This window comes from Phoenix dactylifera, chromosome 1, assembly GCF_051530095.1.
Source record: "Phoenix dactylifera cultivar Ajwa chromosome 1, Ajwa_hap1_PhDact_Kaust_v1.1, whole genome shotgun sequence".
Lineage (NCBI taxonomy): Eukaryota > Viridiplantae > Streptophyta > Magnoliopsida > Arecales > Arecaceae > Phoenix > Phoenix dactylifera.
The window spans coordinates 42,696,759-42,721,771 of NC_143190.1; the positions used below are offsets into that span (position 1 = coordinate 42,696,759).

General features: G+C 37.0%; 2 protein-coding genes across 11 annotated transcripts; both read right to left on the bottom strand.

The window, feature by feature from the left end:
* Positions 1-990: 990 nt before the first annotated feature.
* LOC103721472 (uncharacterized) lies at positions 991-6,887 on the bottom strand. The gene is made up of 5 exons (XM_039125747.3): positions 6,502-6,887; positions 5,694-5,743; positions 3,428-3,505; positions 2,080-2,659; positions 991-1,873 (listed from the first exon to the last, which is right to left on the bottom strand). Exons 1-5 carry the CDS (start codon positions 6,640-6,642, stop codon positions 1,352-1,354), a joined length of 1,371 nt encoding a protein of 456 aa, XP_038981675.3. The 5' UTR covers positions 6,643-6,887; the 3' UTR covers positions 991-1,351.
* Positions 6,888-10,124: 3,237 nt separating this feature from the next.
* Positions 10,125-24,298, bottom strand: LOC103721466 (protein STRUBBELIG-RECEPTOR FAMILY 3-like). 10 transcript variants are annotated; one of them, XM_039125741.3, is made up of 18 exons: positions 23,972-24,298; positions 23,060-23,221; positions 21,563-21,692; positions 21,409-21,480; positions 21,148-21,213; positions 20,974-21,045; positions 20,804-20,875; positions 20,639-20,710; positions 20,498-20,563; positions 18,981-19,046; positions 18,368-18,744; positions 18,214-18,276; positions 17,836-18,122; positions 16,791-17,059; positions 16,537-16,675; positions 11,754-11,893; positions 11,472-11,628; positions 10,125-10,482 (listed from the first exon to the last, which is right to left on the bottom strand). In XM_039125741.3, the coding sequence occupies exons 2-18, from the start codon at positions 23,172-23,174 to the stop codon at positions 10,378-10,380; spliced, it is 2,268 nt and encodes a 755-aa protein (XP_038981669.3). In that variant the 5' UTR covers positions 23,175-23,221; positions 23,972-24,298; the 3' UTR covers positions 10,125-10,377. The 10 variants fall into 10 exon arrangements, with proteins under 10 accessions (XP_038981669.3, XP_038981673.3, XP_038981671.3 ...); XM_039125745.3 differs by having other exon boundaries at positions 17,836-18,116; positions 18,214-18,273; positions 23,972-24,296; XM_039125743.3 differs by having other exon boundaries at positions 18,214-18,273; positions 23,972-24,296.
* Positions 24,299-25,013: the final 715 nt, after the last annotated feature.

Sequence of the window (25,013 nt, forward strand, 5' to 3'; positions counted from 1 at the left end):
AGCACACCAAGTTTAAGTAAAGCATATCTCTTTCCATTTCTTGCACCATATCATATATCCTCTCTACTCCAATATCTACCAAAGCTCCATTAAAGAACGTGGATGATAACTTATAGATCATATAGATATTGAAATGATTTTACTGAATATAGACAATGTGCCTGCAGGCATGCCAAGTTTAAGTAAAGCACCTCTCTCTTCCCCTTTCTAGCACTATATATCCTCTCTTCTTTGATATCCACCAAAACTTCATTAAAGAACATGGATGATCACTTATGGATCATATGGATACTGAAATGGTTTTCCTGAATACATTCGACGTGCCTGTGGGCATGCCAAGTTTATGTAAACCGTGGGCATGCCAAGTTTATGTAAACCACATCTCTTCCCCGTTCTAGCATTATGTATCCTCTCTTCTCCGATATCTACCAAAGCTTCATTAAAGAACATAAATGATGACTTAACAGATCATATGTGGACCCTGCAATGGTTTTTATGAATACAATCAACGTGCCACATCCTTATAGCTTTCAGAACTAAAAAAAAACATGAAGGACAAAAACCCAACCATCATCCAAGTAATGCAACACCAACTTTCTCCTTTTTCATGAGTTTAGATATGGGACATGCATGGTTATATGTCACCAACTTCCTCCTTTTTCATGAGTTTAGATATGGGACATGGTTATACGTCACCAACTTCCTTCTTTTTTCATGAGCTTAGATATGGGACATGGTTATATGTCACTCTAACCCTGTTTTATTGCAAGTCCAGAAAAGAATCTGCAGCAATCTGCCAACATCAGGACTTCACCGAGCAACGAGAATCAAATGGAGAGCTTCCAGTAGAACCAATATTTTCCTGAGATGTTTTTTTTATCCAAGTGTGGTTACACTATCAACATCAAAATGTAAGAAATTAAGCATTGACAAACTTCCTTCCAGAAAAGAAAGAAAAAAAAAAATCATTAGCAAACTTAAGTAGTAATATGTGTGCCCATGACCCGCCATCTGCATACTTGAGAAACGTTGCACGGATGCACAACAACACAACCATGGATCAGTTACATCTTTTGAGGAAAGATAAATCAGAAAGTTTTAACTGAAAAGGCAAAGCTTGTATCACATCTTGGGAACAAGCATTACCATACATATTTTAATTAGCTTTCCTTGTAAACAAGAGAACCATCAGTTTCTTCTTCATCATATGGTTAGACTATACAACTTGCCAGCTAGATCCAGAAGAGCCAAAGAAACTAGCAAACCCTTTGACAGTAAATTTAAAAGGTATACTTCAGAAAATCCCTTTGAGGGAACCAAGAAAACCAAAAATATCCTGCCCATAACAATATCACCTTTTTCGAGCTCTTTTCCTTCCTTTGTTAGAGCTCTCCTGTCGTCTCCTGCCACTTCTTTGGCTACCCTTCACTGGTGGCCCGATACTTCTCTTCTGAGCCAGAGTCCCATCTGGTTCTTCCACATAAGATTCTTTCTTGACATTCTCCATTATTGGAGTTCCAGCGCTTTCACCAGAAACCACCGAATTCCTCTTGGTGCTGCGATTGCAAGGTTGCATGCTTCGAAGTTTTTTTGATTTGCCCAAAACAAGAGAACGTGTGACACCATGATCCCCAGATGCCTGAGAAAGATATTCAGCACTCTTTTGTAGTGATTCGCTCACAAGATCTCGAAGGGTGAGCGCAGATCTGTACTCCAGTGAGTCCTTTCGATAGAAGACAAGGGCATTATTTGAGAGCAGTAGCAAGTCTCTATAGAGCTCCTTGGCTGAAGAGATTGATCCATTGCTGATCCTTGAGATTATGGTCTGGAAATCAGCATGTTGGCGGATCATCTTCTTGTATCTGGCTCTCTTCTGTAAAAATTAAAAAATTAAAAAGTAGATATTAGTAACAAGACATGAAGGTTTCTGGAGTGGTCATAGAACTATAAAACAGCTATTGCAAGTATGATGGCAGAAAATACTACTCGCATGAAATCTTGCATGTATGTATGTATATAACCTGATAATTTCTGGTGTTAAAGTACTAAAATGAGCTTTATATATCCTTGCCACCTTACCTGGCTTTCAAGTCGGCAGTGAAAGATCGAAACATCCTTGTGCTCCATAATTGAATTCATAATGCCTGCGAGATCAACATTTGTATTTTCACCTCCTGCACAGGCACCGGACTCCTCATGTAAGGGTAGAACATCCTGCTTAAAACCTTCAGATGACCCTTCTCTATCTATGCATGCAGCCGAACTCACTGTCTCACTATACCCCATACTCACTTCTTTGACAATAGTACAATCCCTTCTCTTCCTCTTTCCCCTTTTCTTTTTTACGATTCCAAGGCCACTCTCAAAGTTTCTGATCCCAGCTTTGTCCTTTCCAGAGTCCGCAGACAATTCCATCTTCAAATCATTCTCTTGAGATGAAACTGAAGCTAAGATCTGGCATCCTGACGACCAATTTCCGCCGGTCTCAAGAGTAAAACTACCAGCAGATGATCCATCTTTGGATATATCCTTGCTGGAAGAATCAATATCACCAGCATTTTCAGTGGGAGAGGGTGACTCCATCCGGCGGCTATCATATTCAAAATTACAGTCGCTTTGTCTCTCCGCACTAAGGCTCTCGAGCTTGGATTGCAAAGACCTATTTCAATTTTTTTATTAAAAAAAAACCAATTAAGCACTAGAGTCTAGACTATAAAAAAATTCTTAAAAAACATGTTTAAAATTGCCCAAAGAATACATTCTCTAAAATCCCAGTATCTGTTCCAGATCAAAGCCATAAGTGAAAACATCTCACATGCTGTTGTACAATAAAGAATAAAAGCACCCATAGGCCAAGGTAGATAGCTAATGCCATCAAATCCAATAAGGAATTGCAGTTATATGCTACTTACTAATAGAAGTTTTAGAAGCTTTTTTAAAAGAAAAGATTTTAAGCACAACTATAAAACAAAAATATTCAAAAGAGAAACAAGCAAAAATATCTATAGATGTATCCATCATTAAATGATATCATTTAACTGTTGGAACATAGTTTCTTCCATTTTACTTTTCCTATCTCTAATCATCTCTGGGTCTTATTGCATTAAAGATCCCAAGAACCAAATCATCTAATTAAACTGAAATATCAGACCACAGGTACATATCTTTGACAGCCACAGAATACAGCTTATTGCAACCGTGCTCCTAATTCCAACTGAGTGTTTCCAATATATGCAATTAGATTGCAACATCATTAATAAGAAACAGTAATGCATCAGCTCCTTCATTATAAAGATGAGCCACAGAAATTGCTAGATTTAGACATATGAATAGGCAATATATAGCTACAAAGGCATATATTAAGGCTTGCAAGCATCTGATGGCAGAAACCTTCATAGGTTCACACAAATAAGAACTCAATACCAACCCGATAGAGTCTTCCGATTTTTCCAACTCTTGTTTTAGTTCAGCAACTCTCCGCTTCCGTAGTTCTTCAAACCACGCACTGAAAAATGAAACGAAAAAATATGAAGACATTAAAATAAAGTTGAAAAGTTTTGGCAGCAAAAGTTTTGAAAAGAAGCAAGAACTTGTGATCACTATCTGTTTCCTGGAAATATGTGAATATTCCCAATTATGAAGCTAAACTCTACAAAACGATCCCTTTGGATGAACAATCTAAATCATGTGAAGAATCCAGTGAGTTTTTTACAATGCTTATGAAATTCCTTATCATCTAGTTGTCCACATATTAAACTTAAAAATATGCACTTCTATTACAGGGCCTTTTCATGTCTCATGTATGTAGTACAAGGGAATTACAATATCCATAGATAAGCATAAAAAAAAAATTTTCTCAAATAGGAATTTAACTACAGCCTCCATTATATTGAAGCTCAGAGCATACTTCCTGTACTTATGTTGAAACTCTTCACTTTTCCAGGTTTTTGTTTCAGACTATCAAAAGCAACTACAATAAGATGAGTCTTCTTGTTTCGCTTCTATATCCTTCTGTTAATGCTGGTTTGTTGTCTTGTCCTATTTGTGTTCATTTGATTATTGCAGTTTAGAAAACTAACCTAAAACCAACACTTTAATGTACACTTCTGCTTTACAAGAGATATTTTATTTTTTAATCACTATGTATTAAATAAAATCAAAATAACATGTGCCACTTATTCATCCTTTTTGGAAAGTTAGATTCCTTGTGCATGAAAATAAGATACTCATTGAGGATTGGTCTATAGGTTTATTGGAATTAAATGAGTTAAATAAATGGATATTACATATAAAAAAAACGTGTTTCGACGTGCATGATGGGACAAAGATTAAAATAGAAATTCCAAGAAGACAATGAAAAGGATAAACAGAACCGCTCTCAGGATACAGATTCATCTGTCTGAACATTAAAGTTACATGTTGTGAGGACCCGTGCGGGCGTGTGTTTAATCCCACATCGATTATTCGATGGGTAGATCTTGAATACTTATAAAGGATCAAGCATCCCAAATAATACCTTTCGGCTAGCCATTTTGAGTGAAGTTCTGAGTTGTTACACATATAACCAATAAAGATTGATAGGAGGGAAGCTCTTTTCAAATAGAGCATCAATGATATCAATGATTTTGTACGGTAGCTTCTATTCTTAGCAATATTAAGACTTTTAACACCAAACCTTACTAGCACCTATATTGTTCATTGACTTTCTTCGTCTATAAGCAATGATAGGTACCAATGACTTGCAAAAGGAGCAACTCTCATGGGAGGCGCTCTGTAATGCGCCGGTTAAAATAGCAATTCCTTGAAAGAGCTTTGATTGGGCCAATCAGGACAATGCTATCAAGAGCATCGAGTGTCTGCTTCATTTATTTAAATCCAAAATATTTTTGTTTTTCATCATTGCGTTAATAATGTAACTAAGTCCATCTTTGGTTGTCGATAATGTAATTGAATGTTGCAATTTAAACATATCAAATTTGCCCATGAATTCACTGACCTTCCAACTGTATGCTACAAAATCTAGCATGATGCACTAAAATGTTCGTCCAATGAAATACCAACTCAAATTGTATATTACAGTCAAACATACACGTCGAAAAATTGTTGTAAAACATCGACATTTTTTGAGGAGTTACAAGTTAAACAATCCTTCTTCCTTTGTTTGTGCTGTGTAGATTAGAATTTCTTTTTTGAGAAAGTTTTCCAGTTAAAAAGGTTTAAGGTCCGTTCGTAAGGAATATATCAAGGGTTGGGGTCTTCTTTCACAATCAAGCCCCTCACAGATCTCAAAGCACTACGAACTCGTTCTTGCATCCGCATCCGCCTCCGCATTTCGCCATTTCAACTTTAGCCCAGCTTTTCCTATCCTATATAAGGTTTCAAGAAAGCATTTCGTTTTTCTATATAAGTTTTCAAGGTTTTCAAAGATCTAAAATAAATAAAGAAGATTTGAGCTTGGGATTCTTTTTTTTTGGTGGGGGTAAACAGCTTAGGGTTCCTCTTTGAAACAACAAATTTGCTATATTTGGTACAGAAACGACAACCCCGAGACAGGTGGATGCACGCATACCGCTTTCTTCTTCCAAACTTTTTCATACCACATTTAGAAATCCGTAACGGCATTCACAGCGAAGAAGATAAGGGCAACGGATATATATATATATATATAATAAAAGAGATAATTAAACACTTACTCGCATCCCGAGTATCGCTCTCGTAATTCCCCGTACTTGGCCTCACATTCCTGCAAGAGGAGATCATCGCGGCCATTTTAGGTTAATCAGAACCATCTGTGCAAGATCAAACGGTCTCCCATATAATGCGATATATATATATATAGCTTCCTAGTTTGGTATGAGAATCTCTCAAACGAATAAAAGAAAAGACGAGGAGTAGATCAGTAAGCGTATCTACTGAGATTTACATAATTTTTTTTTTAAAAAGAAGGCCTTCAATATCTTTCCCTAAAGACGATTAGTTTCCGATGAATAAAGAAAAGGTTGGTAGAATAAAGCTGCAGGGAAAAAGAGTAAAGACAACTTTCCACGGCGGCAACGACTTGCACAATGACCAAAATACCCTTAGCTTTTCACAAAAGTCGCCTTTGCCCTGAACAATGGCCTTTTCGTTAAAAAAATATATATGATTAATATGTTTATATTATATATATATATATATATATATATATATATATATATATATATATATATATATATATATATATCGAAAAGCCTGTAATTCGAATAGAAAGAAAAAAAGGAAAAAAAGCTGGTCGAAGCGGAAAACGATTCGAAAAAAGAGAGGAGATAATTCGGATAATTAAAAAAAAGAAAAGAAAAGGGAGAGATTTAAACGAGGAAGAAGGCAAGAAATCGGAGAGACGGTATGAGGATAATAATTTTTTTCAAAAAGAAAATTCTTTGTTTGAAAAAAAGGTTGGCGAGGACAAGAGCGAAGAGGCGGGATGGGGATAGGGTTATGAGAGGGGAATAAATCGATCACCTGAGGGGTAAAGAGGTAGGGGAAGGGGGTACGGGCCCGGACCTCGGCGGCGACGGCGTCCCAGGCCGCGGCCCCGTGGCGGAGCACGGCGCCGCCTAAGACCAGCTCCTCCCACGTTCCCCATCTCACCGCCTCCGCCATCACCAGCCGCCCGTCGGCCTGGGGGGCCCGATCCGATGGATTGCACGTGTCTTTGATCAAGAGCCGGGAAGAGAGAGGGATCAAAAAGGGCGTCTGGGATTGAGGAGAGAAGGCGGTTCCCAAAGGTGGTGGTTTTCTTCCGTCTTCTTATTTCCTTGTTTTTTTTGCCTTTCCTTGCTATTCTTTTTGTTCGAGGAAGTGACGGATGGTGGTGGTTTTAGTTTCCCATTATTTCCCGACGAGAGGAAGAGACGGACGTGCCGTGGTTGGGTATAAAATAGCCGAATTTGGAGATCCCGTCACCGCCGCTTGCTGCATCCCACATGCTAATTCTATCCCGACACAAATTCTCGTCAGCGCTGTAATACGGTTTGGTAACAAATAGCGGACAACCAAAAAAACAACACCAACTAATACGGCTAAATATTCATATAAATAAATAAATATATATATATATATATATATATTAAATTTTTCATGCACTTTATAGTCTGCACCATGCCAATCATATTTCCTTCTTTTTATATGACTAATATTTTATACGCTCGTCTCTATGATTGGCCTAGAAGAAGAAAATGAGTTGATTGGCGTGTGGTGCATGGTTAGAGTATTATTTGCTAAAGAAAATAGAAGACCAAAAAGCTTCTTTGTCCATGTTGTTTTCTGATTCGACTGGTCTACCAATAGATTTGATCCAACTAATAATTTCTTCTTATATTAGCTTTGTTTTTATTTCCATTTTGCCATTGAGTTTCCACAACATTAATTCTAATGGCCAGGTTCTTTTAACACATTTATGATATGCTTATATATATATATAATATTATTTTTATATATTTATAAATAGAATTAAAAGTTAAATTGCTAGCATAATAAAGAATTGTATATAAAGTTTCTAGCCAACCAGCTACAATGTTAAATATCGATCATATCGAGAGATGGAGTTAAGTTTTTCAAGATTTGGAAAGGCTTTTTATTTGAACATGGTTTTATTGCCACCAACAAGATAGATGAGTTGGAGTTGATTGAATGTAAATTTGATTTTTAACTAATTTTAGATTCATAATTTAGATATGAATATAACTTATATGCACTTAGACAAAATTAGATTGAGTTAGATTTAAGTTGAGTCTAGTATAAAAGGTTAAAGTTGAATGTTCAACCATATCAAAACTTTTCATCGAGTTCATTTAGGTCATATCAAGTTAGCATATATCAAAATATCTGAACCAATTGTGGAGATGGCAAATAAGTTAGGCCAGATTAGGTTAGATATCTGTTAGACTAAAAATTCATCAATCCAAATCTAACCTATTTAAATATAGCTAAAATTCAAAAATGTGATCTCTTTGTTAAATAGGTAATATAAACCAAGTCATGTAAGCCATTAATAAATAGATCAAATCAAGTTGAATAAGCTTTAAATGAGTTGAACAGGTCCTAAATAGTTTAAATGAGCTAAATAGATTTTAAATAGATCATGTATTAACTGGATCAACCTAATCCAACATTAAATGGGGATCGAAACTTTAAACATGGATCGAACCTATTTAATAAATGAGTCTAGTCGACTTGTCTACAACCAAATTCTATTTACGCTGAACTTAAATTTATTTAACTTGGCTTGGTTGCAAGTCTAATTGGCAAAGCAAGTTATAAATTTCACCCTTGAACGTCTTATAGGATCTTGACCTCGATTAGACTATTTTACGCGATACCTTCAAACGTCGATTGTCAAGGAGCGTTCACTAATTTTCAAATCTTAATTTTGAATGAAATAAAATATATGGTAAGCTGCTAAGGAGTCAAGATTGTCACAATGTTATTGCAACACGAGGAAGTAAAAATAATGGCTACTATATTAAATTTGGCTATGACGGAGAAAAACTAGGCTAAATTATTACTCAGGCCGTTTAAAAAAAAATATCATCGTATTTAATTGGGTTCAAGGTTGAGGTTATTCTCACCGGTGGGTGAGGCTAACCGGTCAGCCTATGTTTTTTGATTTTTTTCTCAGCGACCGTGGAAATCTCTCGCCTTTCTCGCAGCCTTCCTTCCCAATAAAATGATAGAAAATAGAAGCAAGGTTATCAAAATCCTTACCCTTGTCCTTTCACGAAATTACGATCTCACTCCCTTCTCCTGATTTGTTTCTAAAATGACATTCATGTCCCCAAATCCCGAAGGTCTCGTCAGCCGGTTCCTGGCCGTGCGGCGGTCAGCTCCGGCATCCCAACCGACACGCTCTTTTAGCCGCACTTTTTTTAAAATTTCCTTTTCTGTCTAGGCATATTATTTTTTCCAAAAAACCCTGCTTGTGCCAAAAAAAAAAAAAAAAAAAAAAAAAACACAGACATTAATTTGGATTTTTAATCACTGGAATCTTTTTTTTGAAAGGATATGCAAAAGCATAATAGACAAGCCAGCTCTCAAATATATTCTCCAAAATCTTAATGAAGACAAATTGATTCCGAGATCACTTGATATAACTCTAAACAACTACATCAATTTAATGAAAGATTTTTTATTAATACTCTGCTAAATATTAAATTTTGCATGAATACCTTTTCTTCCAAATTAATATTTACATGCATATTCTCATAAAATACTTATTTTACTATTTTATTTTTTTAATCCTTATTTTTATATATATGTATCTATACCACAATTTCAAATTAAAATAACTAAAATACTCTTAATACATAGATGCGCAAAAAAAAATATTTATAAAACGATTGCAATGAGAGACAAAAAAAAATAATTTTAAAATTTTATTTTATTTTTACTTAAAATAAATATAATTTTTATTAATAATGTTAAAAAAAATCGCAATATTATGGACATTCATAAAAAAACATTATTTTAAAAAAATACAAAATGAAGATAAATTTTCAAAAAATATCTATATAAACCTAAATTTTTAGAAGAATATTCATAAAAAAAAAATTAAGAATTGGCACGTTTTCGGATTTGGATGTTAAGATAGAGTGAGCTATTGATTATAACTGTCCCCACATAAACACTAATTAGATGGAACCATCATTGCAGATGAACCATCCATCGACATCGGAGCTACACATCAAGCATAATATATATTAGTTAATCTTGTTTCCACGACTTTGACCAGAAGGAGGAGGTCAATTAGGAGCCCAGAACCCTTGTCCAGCTCCACCGTTCTGTGGTTATCGGTGACACTGCCGATTCTAAGCAACTCTCTTGCTATTCCCCTCGATGAGATGCATCGAGTCAACCTTACAGCCAAAATTTTATTGAGGATGGATCGGATGGCAATTTCCAAGAGATCACCCAGTCTCAATCTCAGCCAATCTTGAGCTGACGTTACATGAGACCGGGATGCCCAAAAATTATAGAAATTGCTTGATACTCGTCAACCAATCCCATCACTCCTATATATCATAAAAAAGATGATTCCTCTTGACCCCTCGACTCTTTAGAACGACAGCGGAGGCGAATAAAAGAAGTATAACGAATTAAGTTATGCTTGGATACAAATAAACAAATGGAACATCAATAAGCATACAAGAACCACAAGCATCATGAAGCACAGTATGAATGCGATGCCAAAGTCAAAGTCCTAATGGGCTTTGACCAGACCATGACTCGTTACCACGTCAATAGGGAAGCCACGTGCCCACAAATAATTACATTTGGCGAGCAGCTCTTCAGCAGGGAGCCAAGTATTTCTTCACCTTCAGCAATCGCATCAGCTTATAGCTAACGTCTTTGTAAGTCTCGATCTGAAGCCGCCTTCGCATACTTTCCCATGCGAGTAAGATCTTGAACAACCTCAGACATCGGAGGCCTGAATTCTGGCCCTTGCTGCATGATAATATCTAACATTAGAACCAAAATTTCCATATAATATGCTGATAGCATGTAGAACCATTTACGATGAATGTGTTGTTCAAATTGCACACAAAACTATTTCCACTATTTACATTATTTCGCTACTCATTCATCTTCGTCTTCACTGAAATCTTACACGATGATGCTGATATCAATGCCTTTCATCAAGACCGCGATGTTTAAACCTTCTGTATTGTATATTCTTTGAATAGTTAAAAGGGTTTATCCATGCTTGCAGATTACATAAATTAACATGAAGTTCAGCTATTTCTGAAGGCAATGAGAATTAAAATCTGTTAGGAACATTGCATCTCCATTTTTAGGTCATCTTTGGAAAGAGTAGTTGATTGCAAAATTACAGCTGTTAAATCAAATTCGGATTACCAAACACCCATAAGAGATGTCATAAAATGATCAGACATAGGAGATCATGAAAGATCTTTATGTTTAAGAATTATACTATATAATTGCAGTAATGTCAAGAGAAAGATCTCATGTCAAGTTTGCATGTCGATGTGCACATGCCTGCATGAGCATTTGTGTGTTTCGATTATCATACATTTCAACAAAGGAATTAATAAGAAATACCCGAATGATTAATAATAAACCAGTTTTACCCTCCCCTGAGATTATAGAGATAAAAAAAATCATAAGGCTGAAATAAGGGGTTCCCACCTCTCTCACGCCTTTAACCTTTTGCAGTGAGAGAGAGAGAGATAAGAGGAAGATAGATGCCTACCACTATTTTTCTTCCTGAATTAATTTTCTAAGAAATGAAGAATCCTTTTTTCTTCCCAAAAAAGACTAGCTTGCTTCGCAATTTTTATAGATGAAAGCAGATCAAGTTGAAAGCATGCTTGAGAACGGTAATCCAGAAAGTAGGTTTGCACCATAGTTGAGCCCTAGCAACTACATCCATGTTTGTGAGGTGGGTGTCCAAGCAAGAAAAAGCAATACTTTACCTGAATACAACGGCTAATGATGTCAGCAAACCGTGATAATGATTTTTCAGAATATTTTCCACCGATAGAAGGATCCACCATCCTTGATAAGGTGTTAATGTCATGAAGCTGAGAACTGGCCCATCTCACTAGATGTTGCTCTATGCGAGGTCGTGAACTGCAACAATTTAGGGAAGAAAACAGATAAGTTTACAAATCCTCATGAATTTTCTAAAGAAAAATAACAAAGTCAATGGCCAATTGAAGTCTCGCTCTCCTAGGGCAAAAGCACATATTTGTTACCTGTCAAATGGTTTCCGTCCAGTAAGGAGCTCTAACATGACAACTCCAAAGCTATAAACGTCGCTCCGATCGGTACATGACCCAGCTTCATTGATTTCTGGGGCTTCATAACTGTATAATGCACGCATACGACCTGACAACTGCTATTCACATGACAACACAGTTACTAATGCATAAATGGTTTTGGAATTGAATTCAGAATCCATGCTTCTGAATTATCAGGTATTACATGTTAATTTCAGTTTTGTAAAAGCTGATATGTCAGGCAGTATCAATTTTTTTAAAGAACTTCTATACATTCACAGAAGTTTGATCGGTTTATTATTAAAAGTACGGTCCTCTGATTTTTTTGCTTGTAGTTGTTTTTCTTTCTCATGTAATTACAGGATAAAAGCTATCCATTAGTTTACCAAGACCTCAAAATCCCGCTATCATAGAAGCAAGCACCTAAAAGCATTTTTTAATCTTTCCATACTTTCAATTGGTTCACTATCTGTAATCATGTTCAATTCTATCCATGGTCATGCATCTCCATTGCATTTTCCTTTCCAATAATTATATCTGTTTCTAACAATATGATGCAATAAAGTGTGAATTATTTTTATGATGTTTATTTCATTAAGTTTTTACAAAATGCCCATTTTGTTGGCAGTTATAGCAATCCCAAACCTTATGCAATTTTCTACATTGCTTGACATGTGGCATGTTTTATTACTTAATTTCTATAAATTTCAGCGAGTTTCACCGATTAATTTGGAAAGCATTCACACCCCCGCCAGTTCTAACATACTTTTGATCATCTGCACCAACAACATTAGGACATTTCTTTACTTTCAAGGATACATGTTCTTTCCAGTCTAGCATTGTGGTTGATGATACACATTTGCAACATATACCATTAACAGGGTAGTGACATATAGCAAAGAGGTGTACTTGGATTTCCTGATGAAATTAGAATATATTTTTTTATCTAATTTTGCAAAAGGGTGACTTCATATGTTGAGCATGATGATGTAGTTAACATTGATATGACAGACTGATGGCACTAAAAAATTATGGAACAATTGCATAAAATCTAATATGTTTATTAATTGTTCTATATTTAATTATTTAAGATTATATGAGAAGTTGGCTTCTTCAACAAACATCACTAAATTAATCACCATGCCTAGTGATGTATAAGCATACCTACATCATCGTATGAAGGTTTGTGTGTAACACCCAGCCCAGCTAATAAGAAACTGGGCCTAATCCACTTGACCGGCCCAGATGAAAGAGTTTGAGTAGGAGATGGAAAAAAAAAATAGAACCCTATTCGACTTGTAGGAGACGGACTCTTCTCCTCCATCCTGGTTTTCTACAAGAGCCTCCAATAGCTATTTAAAGATCCTCACACCCCCTTTTGCCTCACTACCGACAGGTTTTGCCGATCGCCACTACTAAACCACCGCCAGTTCCTTTCTTCTCCCCTTGGCGTCCAACGGCCTTGGCTCACAGCGCTCACTAGAGATTTCAGTTGAGCGCTAACTGGAGTCTTGGGTTCTGAGAGGGAGCTCTCTTTTTCTCTCCTCGCTCTTCCCTTCTCTCTCCTCTCTCTCTCTCTTTTCACCACTCTTCCTCCATTTAGAAATCTTACGGCCCTGCGGAGGTCCAAACATCTTGATGGGCCTAGATGACCTTTGACCCCAGGAGGGTTCCGGGTCAGCCATGCGGCCCTAGGGGGGTTCCGGATCGGCATTATGCGGCTCTAGCAGAGGGTTCGGGCTGACTTTGTTATGATCATCTCCCATAATCCATGGGTGGTTATGATTATTTTGATGATAAGATCTAACTCTGTTGGTGAGAAATCGTCTGGGCAAGAAGGTGTTGAGCAGAACACTTTGCCTCCGAGTTTGTAGATCAAGAAGTGGATCGGTGTTCGCGATTCTTAAGTCTGAGACCGGTACATGTAAGAATTTTCGGGCATTAATCGCCTATATATATAAACTATTTTGTGCATCAATGATTTTGCTCTGTATGGTATATGATGGTTATATATGATATACTTAGTTAAGTATGTGTGGATCTTTATGAAAGAATGCACCATATATTACCGATTCTGATTTGTGTGGGCTTGGATACTTGCATGTATCGAATTTTGTAAAAGAGCATGATGTTGAGTTATATTCACATAACAAGCATGTAATTGAATTGTATATTTGCATGGTTGGTTGTAGTGCTCCGAACTAGCCACAATGTTGATACCCCGTTACAGGCCAAAAATGCAATACTACTGATGCCCCATCACAGGCCGAAAATGTGGTATTGTTAATGCCTGTCACGGGCCGGAAACGTCATGCTATTGATGCCCCATCACAGGCCGAAAATGTAGTATTGTTGATATCCCGCCACGGGCGGGAAACGTCATGCTATTAACGCTCCATCACAGGCCGAAAATGTAGTACTATTGATATCCCACCATGGGCCGGAAACATGGTTGTAGTAGTCTAGAGCTGAGAACCTAAATATTATCAAATCCGATATATGATAAATTAAGATGATTACTTAATGCAACCTATTGTATTAAAAGATGTGTTTGCTATGCACATTTTATGATCATGGTATTTTGTGGCATGGAGTTTACATAAGTAATAATTATTTGACAATCACTCATTATTATTATAAAAGTGTGGGTGTCTGAAAATTCTTACCAGGCTGTAAAGCTCACACCACCTCTTTTCTTTTTCTTTCAGAGTTGCATAACACTTAGAGCTCGTTTGGTTCGCAGGAAGCATTTTCCTTCCAAGGAATATGATTCCTGAAAAACAAATTCCTAGGAAGAGGATGCCTAGAAAAGTACTTTTAGCATGTTTGGTTGACCATGGGAAAGTGACAAATTTACAAAGTGCTTATGTTTGGTTGGCCATCCACTTTCCTGGAAAAGTTATGTATAATTCCTATTATGCCCTTAATAAAAATTAGGTCTTTAATGCTTCTTTAATGCTGAAGGGCCTTTTTGGAAAAAAATAAAAATGTAGTGATTCCCGCCTCATGGGAAAGTAACTTTTCCATGAAATATGGCAATCATATTCCCGTGGGAATACAACTTTTCCATCTCTCTCTTTGAAAACTCCAACCAAACAAGAGGCATCTCATTACTTTCCCGTTGACCACACTTTTCCCCCTTCTTTTTCCGTGAACCAAACGAGCCCTTAGTCTCAAATAGATCGACATAGAGTTTGTGCGATAGAGTTTTTATTAGTATATTTTCTGATGCCAAATGAACAATTGAATATCTTGTAAGTGGATTAGTTTGATTATTTGAATATGGTGGATTTATTTAGTTGGATTATTTGGCTATTAATTATTGAGTTTTTGGAATTTGTTCATCTCAAGCCTTGCATGATCTCTAGGGCATCGCTCTAGGGTTCATGCAGCCGTGTCACGTGGCCAACCCAAATGACAAGTTTGGAGCGTGACATTGTGTATGATTCCAAATAGGTTTATATGGAAAAACATGCATGAAAATCTCATTAATAGATAGCCCCCTTTTTCATTATCTTTTTGTTTCTTCTGGAGCCCCCCTTTTCCATTATCATCATCATCTAAAAGTTATGATATTGGTGCATTTTAACAAATGTTATACCAGATAGTGCAAATGGAAGAAAAAAAATAGGGGTTAAGTGAATTCCCTCATGATTTCAAGCAATCCGCGATGCAAAGGTAATTTTATTTGTTTGCGTAATTGAAATATATTCATCATAAATGAATACATGGCTTCTTCAATCTATCAAGCTACCAAAACAAGTTATAATCAACAAGAATACTTGTCAAACACTTCTCAACCAAAAATTATAGTGTGTAGGACTCCTGACCCTATCCAAAGAGTATTAAATACCTTATTTCTAACAGGAGCCATACTCTATTCTAATCCCATATTGGAGCTTTAAATCAACTTGTAGCTTCTAAAGGAACATCCGCATCATCGCATGCTTAAATCTCAAATGCCTCTAGAAAGGCAGCTAATGCATTACATCCAGAAATTTACTAAATCACAGGTTCATAAGCCACCTGACTTGCATCAAATTTCGCTATTCCACTTATGAACTGTGCAATCATGGACTAATGCAAATCCATATACCAAAACTAGCATTTTTTTCCTTCCAATTTAGACTTTCCAAGTCTGGAGGTATCTTGGAGGGTTGCTCTCCAATTACGTTAGCTTTAGCTGCTAAACCTATTATTGATTATATGTCCCTATTCCACATTTACACCTTCAAAATGGCTCGTAGAAGTTTCATGGAAGGTCCTCTAGCTCCAAAATTGCCGTCCTTATGAATTCAAGAATGGTCAGTAGAGGGTTTAGATTGAGTACAAAAGCAAGTAATACAACATTCTCAAGTTTTGATAGATTGTATATAGACCTATAAAGTCAAACATATAAGATTTGCTGGCAAAGGTTAAGGAGCATTAAATACATGTATCGATGTCCTCATAGAATGCCTAATGTCAAACATATTGTAGCATTCTTATAAATGTATGCTTGGTCAAGGTCAGAATAGGGCCTATACATGTATCACCACCCTCATGTAGCAGGTCACATCAATCTTATCACTCCTTTCAACAAAGTATTTGTTGAATTCCAATTATATGTCCTTGAGAAATTTATTTAGAATCTTAATTATGAGGCTATGGTTGCTTGATTTTCTTCAACCAAAACAATCATTTAGATTTAAATTAAGCAATCATGTATTAAATAAAACAGTAAGACCCATATACACAATATCTTATTACAAAAGCTCACCTGAGTCACTGAGATGGATGACACTAGTGAAGCAAGGCCACATTCAGAAACACGTACAGCAAGCTCATCGTCAATGAGAACATTGGCAGGCTCAAAATTTTGATGGGCAATTGGTGGTTCACAGCCTTCATGAAGATACCTTCAGGACAAAATCAGATGTTCTATGTCTATGAGTTTACACTTTTGTCGAGCAAACAGTTAAATAAAAGAAAATAATTCTAAACCATTATTAACAAAAGAAAAATCCCTCTTACTCTAATGCTTTTGCTGCTCCAAGGGCCACCTGGAGACGGGCATTCCATGATAATTTCCTGTTGAGATCATCTCCACAGTGAAGTATATCATGTAAGGTCTTTCTACTGAAGTACTTATAGACAAGTAAACGCTGTCCAAACTCCGCACAATAACCCACAAGCTCAACAATATTAGGATGCCTAAGTTCAGAGATATTCGCTACCAGCTCTAGAAACACATCAACTGGTATTCTTGAGTTCACATTGTCAATCTTCATAACTTCCAATAGCTGTACGGTAAAAATAGTTATAAGATAAGGGCACTAATATCACCTCTTATGACCATAAGAAGATAACAACCATCGTCATCTTTTAGAGAGGCTGTGGAGTTGATGTTGCATTCCTATTTACATAATGTGAATTAATATTTCAAATTTTACCAATAATGGTGCATACTGAGAGTAGCCACAGATTTAGATGTAAGAGCGGTGGTACAATCCCCCCAAAAAATGAGAAAGCAGCTAATTCATATGCACAAAAAAATCATCCCTTCTTTTTTTTTTTTTTTCATGGTGGTGATAAGGTGGGGGATGGGGGATTACCAAACCGAACAGAACAGTAGTACGCATAAAGTTAGCCATGAAAAGTTGGACTTAAAGTTGAGGTTTACAGCTATAGAAGACTAGTAGTGCATAATGGAACATGTGGTAAAAAAATTTAAAAAATTCATGAGTTTACCGTTTTAGATTAAATGTGACATCATAGAGAGAAAATCCAACCATTAAGATTACGATCTTCAAAAATAAGTGATCAAAGATAATGAACTTTATGAAGCATTGAATTTTCATAGCTAGGATTTAATAATCTTTGTTAAAATTGAGGGTTCATTATCAAGATAATGCCCATGTTTGAACAAACATTAAAAGTTCCACATTTTTTGAACTATGGAGATTCGATAAGCTTCACCAGATCTGAATTAATGCAACAGACAACACCTCCCTGTTCTACTCGATAGAATGTTTCCAAGTTTTTTGAAAAAAAATGTGAAATTCATACTCAGGAGTACCTTTCCATCAGGAAGCTCTGCCAAATATACTTTGCCCAGCCTACTATCTCTGATCAGTCTTTCTTCTGTAAAACTGTCTGTATATTGCTGAAGAGATGCAACGGAAAAGGATATTGCAGAAGTTGGGGGACATATCTTTTCAGGTGGTGGACTCCTTGCAATATTTTCAGCAGAGGCAATGGGATTTACAATAACTTTTTCAACGGGAGGTGGTGGCATTACAAGTATGCTTGTCCCTCCCATTTCAATTACATGTTCTTTCTGTTTTGCAGATGTCTCCTCTGGAACTGCCAGTGATAATTTATAAGTTCTCTCTTATGTAGCTGAACTAGCAAAAGTAACAAATGCTGACAGATGATCAACTACAGTGAACCTCACCAGTAATCCTCGTATCCATTTCAGGTTCCTTCTTCCGTTCCTCGGGAACCTCCTTTGCAACTGCTGACAATCATTTCCCAGATTCAAGGTTTAAGGAAAAAAACGGAACCAGAAAAACTAATAATTCAAAGTTTATGGAGGGTGGAAGGCTTACCTTCTTTAGCTTCATCTTTTGGCATGATCAAATGCCCTTTGCTTCGAGGCTCCTTAGATCCTTTGCTAACCCTCCCTACCTGACTTTTATATAATTCACCATGCTTAGACTTTCGTTCTTGGTATTTTGACATACAAAAGATCACCATCAGCACTACAACAATAAATAAAACCACCGCAATAAGAACATATCCGATAACCCTCATGGTTGAAAGGTGTTTCTTTTTCCCTGGTGGGGCACTTTGCTGAGCAGATGGTCCATCAGAAGAGTTTGCAGGCATGGTACCAGGAGCAGGTGGTGCCTTCGAAAGAGGCGATGATGGTTGTGGCACCATTGATGATGGAGATATACTGGTATTAAATGGGTTCCCATCCTCTCTGCATAGCAGATTCATTAACTGAGAGTTTGCAAAAAAGAAAATTGTGCTCTGCAGTTAACTGGATTTCCACAGGATGATTAAAATGAGCTAAAAATTAACATAGAAAACAAGGTGGATATTTTTTGGTACACTGGAATTTCAAATTTAGCATTCATTATGATTCTAGCACATCCAAATAGAATATATCAACCAAGAAAAAAAATAAACAAAATACAAATACAACAACGCTCTTACTTGAAATTTGGAATACTCAGTAACTTCACAGGCACGGGTCCAGAGAACAGATTATTTTCTATATTCCTGTTGAAGTTTATAAAATAAAAATTAAAAACACATAAGGGGAAAGCTACTATAAGTAAAAGACCTGTGCATCAGTTTGTAGGTGCACTGAAGGTAGCCAAAGTGACTTTAAAACATGGAATGAGGTGCAAGAGAGAGGCAGTTGTGCTGAGGCACATGCATTGCACAAGGAGGAACAAACATGGAATGCTCAAACATTACATGTTTTTCAGAAGCTCATAAAATTTGAAATCAGAGCTGGCTTTGAACAATATGATTAGTCAATGCACGACGACAAGGACACAGAGGAGGAGGAGGAGGAGGAAGAGTTCTAAGAAAGTATCCACAGGCTTCAGGTTTAAAACATTGAAGGGTTCTAAGGCACCACTTGTAGAGAGGAGAAATATATTTCTCTAACCCTCAGGAGGAAGAAAAGGTAAACAAGGCACTGTGAGTTGCTGACAAGCCACCACCACAAGCACATGAAGATACCGTGTACCTGTAATAGCTTCTTCAGATGCTTACGCTTCTACTTTCAACATCTTTTGTTTCCAGCATTTGGGTTGATCTATAGATTAGTCCACAATTGGAAAATGTAGAAGTCTACAAGAGGGTAGAGAATGGTATAACAAAACATGCCTAAATTCTTTAATGATTTTCTATGGCAGAAGCAGGTCTCCAAGATGGACTTCATGCATGAGAGCTCATACTAAAAACTTTCATATAAAACAATTACTTTACACAAATTCCTTCCCCCCTTTAGATGCCTATATATAATGAGATGCCAGAACAGCTTTTTACCTACTTCAGGCTCATGTCAATTATTATGACTATATCCGAAACTAATTGCTCTCAAATAGAAGCCAACTGGGCATTGCTAAAGTGAAACAGAAAATTACATGTCAGAAGTAAAGTGAAGTGGTTTGGCTGAACTGATGAAAAATGACAGAAACCAGTAGCCAAAACCAACCACCTTACCAGTCTGATGGTCTTGACCACTTTGATGGAAAAACCTACTCCAGTGATAGTCTGAATCACGGAGCAACTGAAATGGGCTCACATTGGCATGAGCTCAATGCCAAGAAGACTAAAAAATAAAAGAGCTTACTGATTTCGGTACATTAAATTTAATGCATAAGCTCTTCTCAGAACTACACTAATGTATAAGCAAATAGGTGGATTTTAGTCCCAATTCTATCATAGATTTCCACACTCCCATAGACATAATTATGATCTTAAGAGTTCAACTGCCTTGACCAATTCCACCTCTTAAGACACTGGCAAAAAGAAGCAATGATTTGTGTGTGTGTGTGTTGGTGTTTTTTTTTTTTGGTTTCTTCCACCTCTTAAGACACTGGCAAAAGAAGCAATGATTTGTGTGTGTGTGTGTGTGTTTTTTCTTTTTTTTTTTTTTGGGGGGGGGGGGGGGGGGGAGGGGAGGGGAGGGGGGGTGTTGTAAGTGTGGAAAGTACAAGTCTTTGAGAGGAAGATCTGCCAATACATCAAGGGTCCCGGAAAGCTGATTGTTTTGCACATGCCTACAAAACAAAGATTCTTAAGATTAATATGTTCATGAAAATGAAATTAGTTGATAGAACGACGAAAATACTTACAATGTTGTCAAAGATGACAAACTCCCCATTGACGATGGCAGTTGCCCAGTCAAGTTGTTAAAGGAAAGATCACTAGTTTGAAGTTTTAAAATGCCAGTAGTCAGTAAAGTAAAAAGAAAAGCCGAAGAATAAAAAAGATGACTTGTGTAGGGTAAAACAGCTCACAAATTTATTAGGCCAGTGAGAGACTGGAAAGCATCTGGCAATTCTCCAGTTAAATGATTGTTATTGACTGACCTGGAGGGTACAAAAATCAGAAGAAAAAAAAGGATAACTACCCATAGCAGCTACTAATATGAAAGATAGCTGAAGCTATAATCGTTTGAATGAATTACATGTCTGTCAGAAGTGTTAACTTTGACAAAGAACTTGGGATGCTTCCTGTGAACTGGTTAGCTGAAAGAAAACTGCCACAAACAAGAAAGTACAAATTTCCAATCAAAATGACAACACAGAAAGACTGAACAGAATTCTCTCACAGGATTCTGATGATTTGGGTCAAGACATACAATCTCTGCATGGTAACAGGTAGATTTTCCGGTATACCTCCGCCAATATTATTATTACTCAGATCTCTACAGCAAAAAAAAAAAAAAAAAACATTTTAATCCATGATGATCTATCCAGACATACATGAACAACAAAATGAATGTTTGGTGCTGAAAAGGCATTGTGCAGTAATTTGTCTCCAGAATGATGCAATGACAACATAAAATCAACTCCCTGATCATGTTTATAGAAAATTGAGATTTTATGGGGACGCAACTTACATCGTTAATATTGAAGTAAAATTGCCTAATCCATCACCAAGTTGTCCTCCCAAGTTTGCTCCATTGAGCACTCTATCAAAAATTAAATCAATGAGAAAACATGAACTAAAGCTTTCTTAAAAGAAAAAAATCATTAGCAGGAAAATCACCATACATTCCAGTTATATTCGAGTCCATGCATTGGACACCCTGCCAGGCCTCTACACAGGGGTCTCCTCCATTTGAGAACCATCCAGGAAGAGGAGGCGAGCCCAGTGCAGCATACAAGCTATTTATGGCATAAACTGAAAGGAAAACAAGATTTAGAAGATATAAACTGTAAACAGAATGTGTAGCTATAAGAAAATCTGAAAATCAACTACCATAATATGTGTGTGTCCCCCATAAGACAAAATAAAAACCCATAACTTTGTGTTATTCTAAGAATAAAATCATGCAATCAATATAACATAACACATTAGCAAAAAGAAACAAACTTAAATAAGAATTTATAAAAGATACTTGATGCAACAGGAAGATATAAGTGACCTTTATGGTACCACCTTTTTACACAGTCAACTTCACAAAGAAAAGCAACAGGAAGAAGAAACATTATATTTTCCTGAATTCGTTGTTGGACCATGCTCTCTCATTCATTGGACGACTTTGAATTAAAAACAACATAAAATTTATAGTTCCACTGAATGAATGTTTTTAGCTCCTGCTGTCAGCTTGTAATTGAAAAATACAAACTTTAATATATTCCACTTATATCAAACAGCATAGCTACATGCATAAAAATAGAAATAAAACCTTTGTTTGGATATGATTGCATAAAGAGTTCCAGGGTTCAAATTTTCTACATAATTCCACATCTATTGATAGCAGGTCTTCACCTGCCAAGGCATTTCATCTAAACTGACCTTTTACCTACGTCAAAATGTCGCCTGCATCTGGTATCTGAAGTATCTCAAGGGCTATCTACCTTTATCCTATTGCTTGTGTGGTAACTTCCTCTGCATTAACGATCTTTACACTCCTCTGAGTTCTCTCGTACACATTTGTTACAATTCTAAGGAAAAAAAGTTCATCTTTACAAGTAAAGCTTGTGAAACACATTATAACTTAAAAATGTTACAGCCAAAACCATGAACCAGAATGAGAAACAAATTCTTCCCCGGAGTTTTCATCTACATGTGCTGTCACAACCAGACAGACCTACTTCCATCACCTCTCCATCGTACAATTTCTTTTTCATTTTCTAGCTTCCCCTAGAGAATAAATAAAATTGGACCATCAATTGTAGCCGACACATGGTCCAAAGGGTCCAACAATGAAGGCTGAGATGTATGTATCCTACCTGACAGGTTGACACTTGTCCAGCATCTAAATTCACACACACACACACAGGGAGCTTAGACAATTAAAGGCGTGCACCCGGCATCTTAGGATGCACAGCAACCGTTATAAAGGCAACTGATGCTTGAACAAGAATGCTCACAGAAAGTAGATGAAAAGAAATGACATTTTTAAAATCTTATTTGAAGAAGTAATACCATTAGATAACCCGTACCAGAATTAAAGCTTCAGAGTAAAGGGCAAATAAAACAACATAGTTTCCAATGTTAAGAAAAAAATGTACAGAGCGAAGACAGCCAAGTGTATAGCATACCATCTCGTTCATTAGTGTATGCTTGGGAAAATGGCATGATAACAATTACCATCAACCCGGCACCAAGACATGCCGAGATTCTCAAGCCAATGTTAGCTATCCAAGCGAACAACATGATGCGCTGATTACACTTGCAGTTCTAAAACACCAAACTTAAGAAACCTGCTCAGAAACAGAAGAACGAGAGAGGAAGATCAGCATATAAAAACAATTTTACTGGGGAAAAAGAAGGTTTCTGAACCAAGCAAACATCGTTCAATTATATGACTTCAAACAAGTTTATCCTACTCATTGCCAAATCCTTCGCCGCTCCACTAGAAATTCAAACAGGTTCGCTATCTTTTCAGATATGAGGCTCTTTTCTTTCTAATCTCAGAAGAAATTAAGTAGCAAGCATGTTACACCACAAAATAGAAGGAAAGTAGAAAGATACGGGAAATTAAAAACGAAAAATAGAATCTTGAGACGTACGAAGACTTCGCTCATCAAAGCCCCGTTCTTGGCTTGCAACTTGCAAGGAGGAGAAACGATAGATAAGAAATCGAAGCAAAATCCCAAATAACCCAACCCATCGAATTCTTTTCCGAATCGCTCGCAAATTCTAACAAGCACCAAAATCTTCTTTCTGGAGAAAGAAAACAAAAAGCTCCAAGATCTAGACCCAAAGCACCGACAAACGGCAATGCCGCAAATCCCACGGCACAGAACCCTAACTTCTTTCAAGAAATCACTACCAGAAGCAGCCAAGGGCACGAAAACACCACTCCCGAGCCCAAAGAATACAACCAAGCTCTCAAAGAACCCAAAGAACGAGACGGAAGTAAAAAGAAAAAACAAAAAACAGAGAGAGAAAACAAAAAAAAAAAGAAACAAAGAAAACCCGAAAAGCTATCTCATTCTGGAGAAGCTCACCTAGGAAGCGCCGCCTTTCCCAGGCCGAGCTAGACTTCGCCGCTAAGATTCCACAAAATATCTAGTCTAGATCATAAAAAGAGGGGTAGGTAATAAAAGGAGGCGAGTAGGAGAGAGAAACAAAGAGGAGAGAGAAGGGGAGGGGGTAGTGGCGTTTTGATACGAGGGAGTGAGGTTGGGTCTTTTGGAGGAGGGGAGAGTGGGACGGTGGAGTTTCTTGCGCTTTGGTTTCATTTCTTTTTCTTTTTCTTTTTCTTTTTCTTTTCCACTGGATGGAATCAGCGGAGATATACGTACAAATAAAGCCGCTTCCACTTTCCGGCGCGGGACTCCATCGTTCCCGTTCTATCTTTTAATGATTCACCTCCTTTAGCCGCAACCGTTGGATCGCGCAATTTCCGCCTTGAGATCTGTGTAGAGGTTAGATTAGAATGCTTCGAGAGCTGTGCAAGATGCGATCTAACGGTTGATGCTGGGAAAGGAAGGCCAGTCATTCTTTTGCGGGAGAGATACAACCAGAACCCCTCCTAAATAGACTCCTTTGTTTCCCAAATGCACTCCCCCATTACCACTCGAATAAATGCACTTTAATTTAGAGAAGTGTGTGTATCCAAACACTTCTCCAATAAATGGGCATTAATTCAGCTATCTCAATTGCGGAAGCCTCTCCCAAAACTAGGAAGGGGGGCATGGCAATCGGAACCACAGCACCATGCTGCTCATGGTATTGACGTCCAGGACAAACTTCGATCGTCACTCCTTCATGGCTAGTAACTAGCTGGCTACCTGCCACAGCACACTGGCCAATGTAACTGTCCGATCGTTCATATTCTTGATTGAAAGATCATCAAATTTTCTATCATCGAAAAGGATTCAACACCATACTTCAACTTATTTTGTAGCCAAAGGTTGCATGTCATCCAATCCGTCGGAACATACTATTCTAAGTTGTGATCCAACAGTTGATGTCGAGAAAGAAAGACCAATTATTAGAGATACAACCCAAACCCTCCTAAATAGACTCCTTTGTTCCCAAATGTGC

Excerpts from the sequence above, each read along its gene's own strand:
- LOC103721472 (XM_039125747.3), bottom strand. The coding sequence starts at position 6,642 with ATGGCGGAGGCGGTGAGATGGGGAACGTGGGAGGAGCTGGTCTTAGGC. Across the intron at positions 3,506-5,693 it reads GAGCGATACTCGGGATGCGA|TGCGTGGTTTGAAGAACTAC; the intron begins GTAAGTGTTTAA and ends TTCATTTTTCAG. Across the intron at positions 1,874-2,079 it reads ACTGCCGACTTGAAAGCCAG|AAGAGAGCCAGATACAAGAA; the intron begins GTAAGGTGGCAA and ends TAATTTTTACAG.
- LOC103721466 (XM_039125741.3), bottom strand. The coding sequence starts at position 23,174 with ATGTTGTTCGCTTGGATAGCTAACATTGGCTTGAGAATCTCGGCATGT. Across the intron at positions 20,564-20,638 it reads TTGTCATCTTTGACAACATT|GCATGTGCAAAACAATCAGC; the intron begins GTAAGTATTTTC and ends TTTGTTTTGTAG. Across the intron at positions 16,676-16,790 it reads GGAGCAGCAAAAGCATTAGA|GTATCTTCATGAAGGCTGTG; the intron begins GTAAGAGGGATT and ends TTTGTCCTGAAG.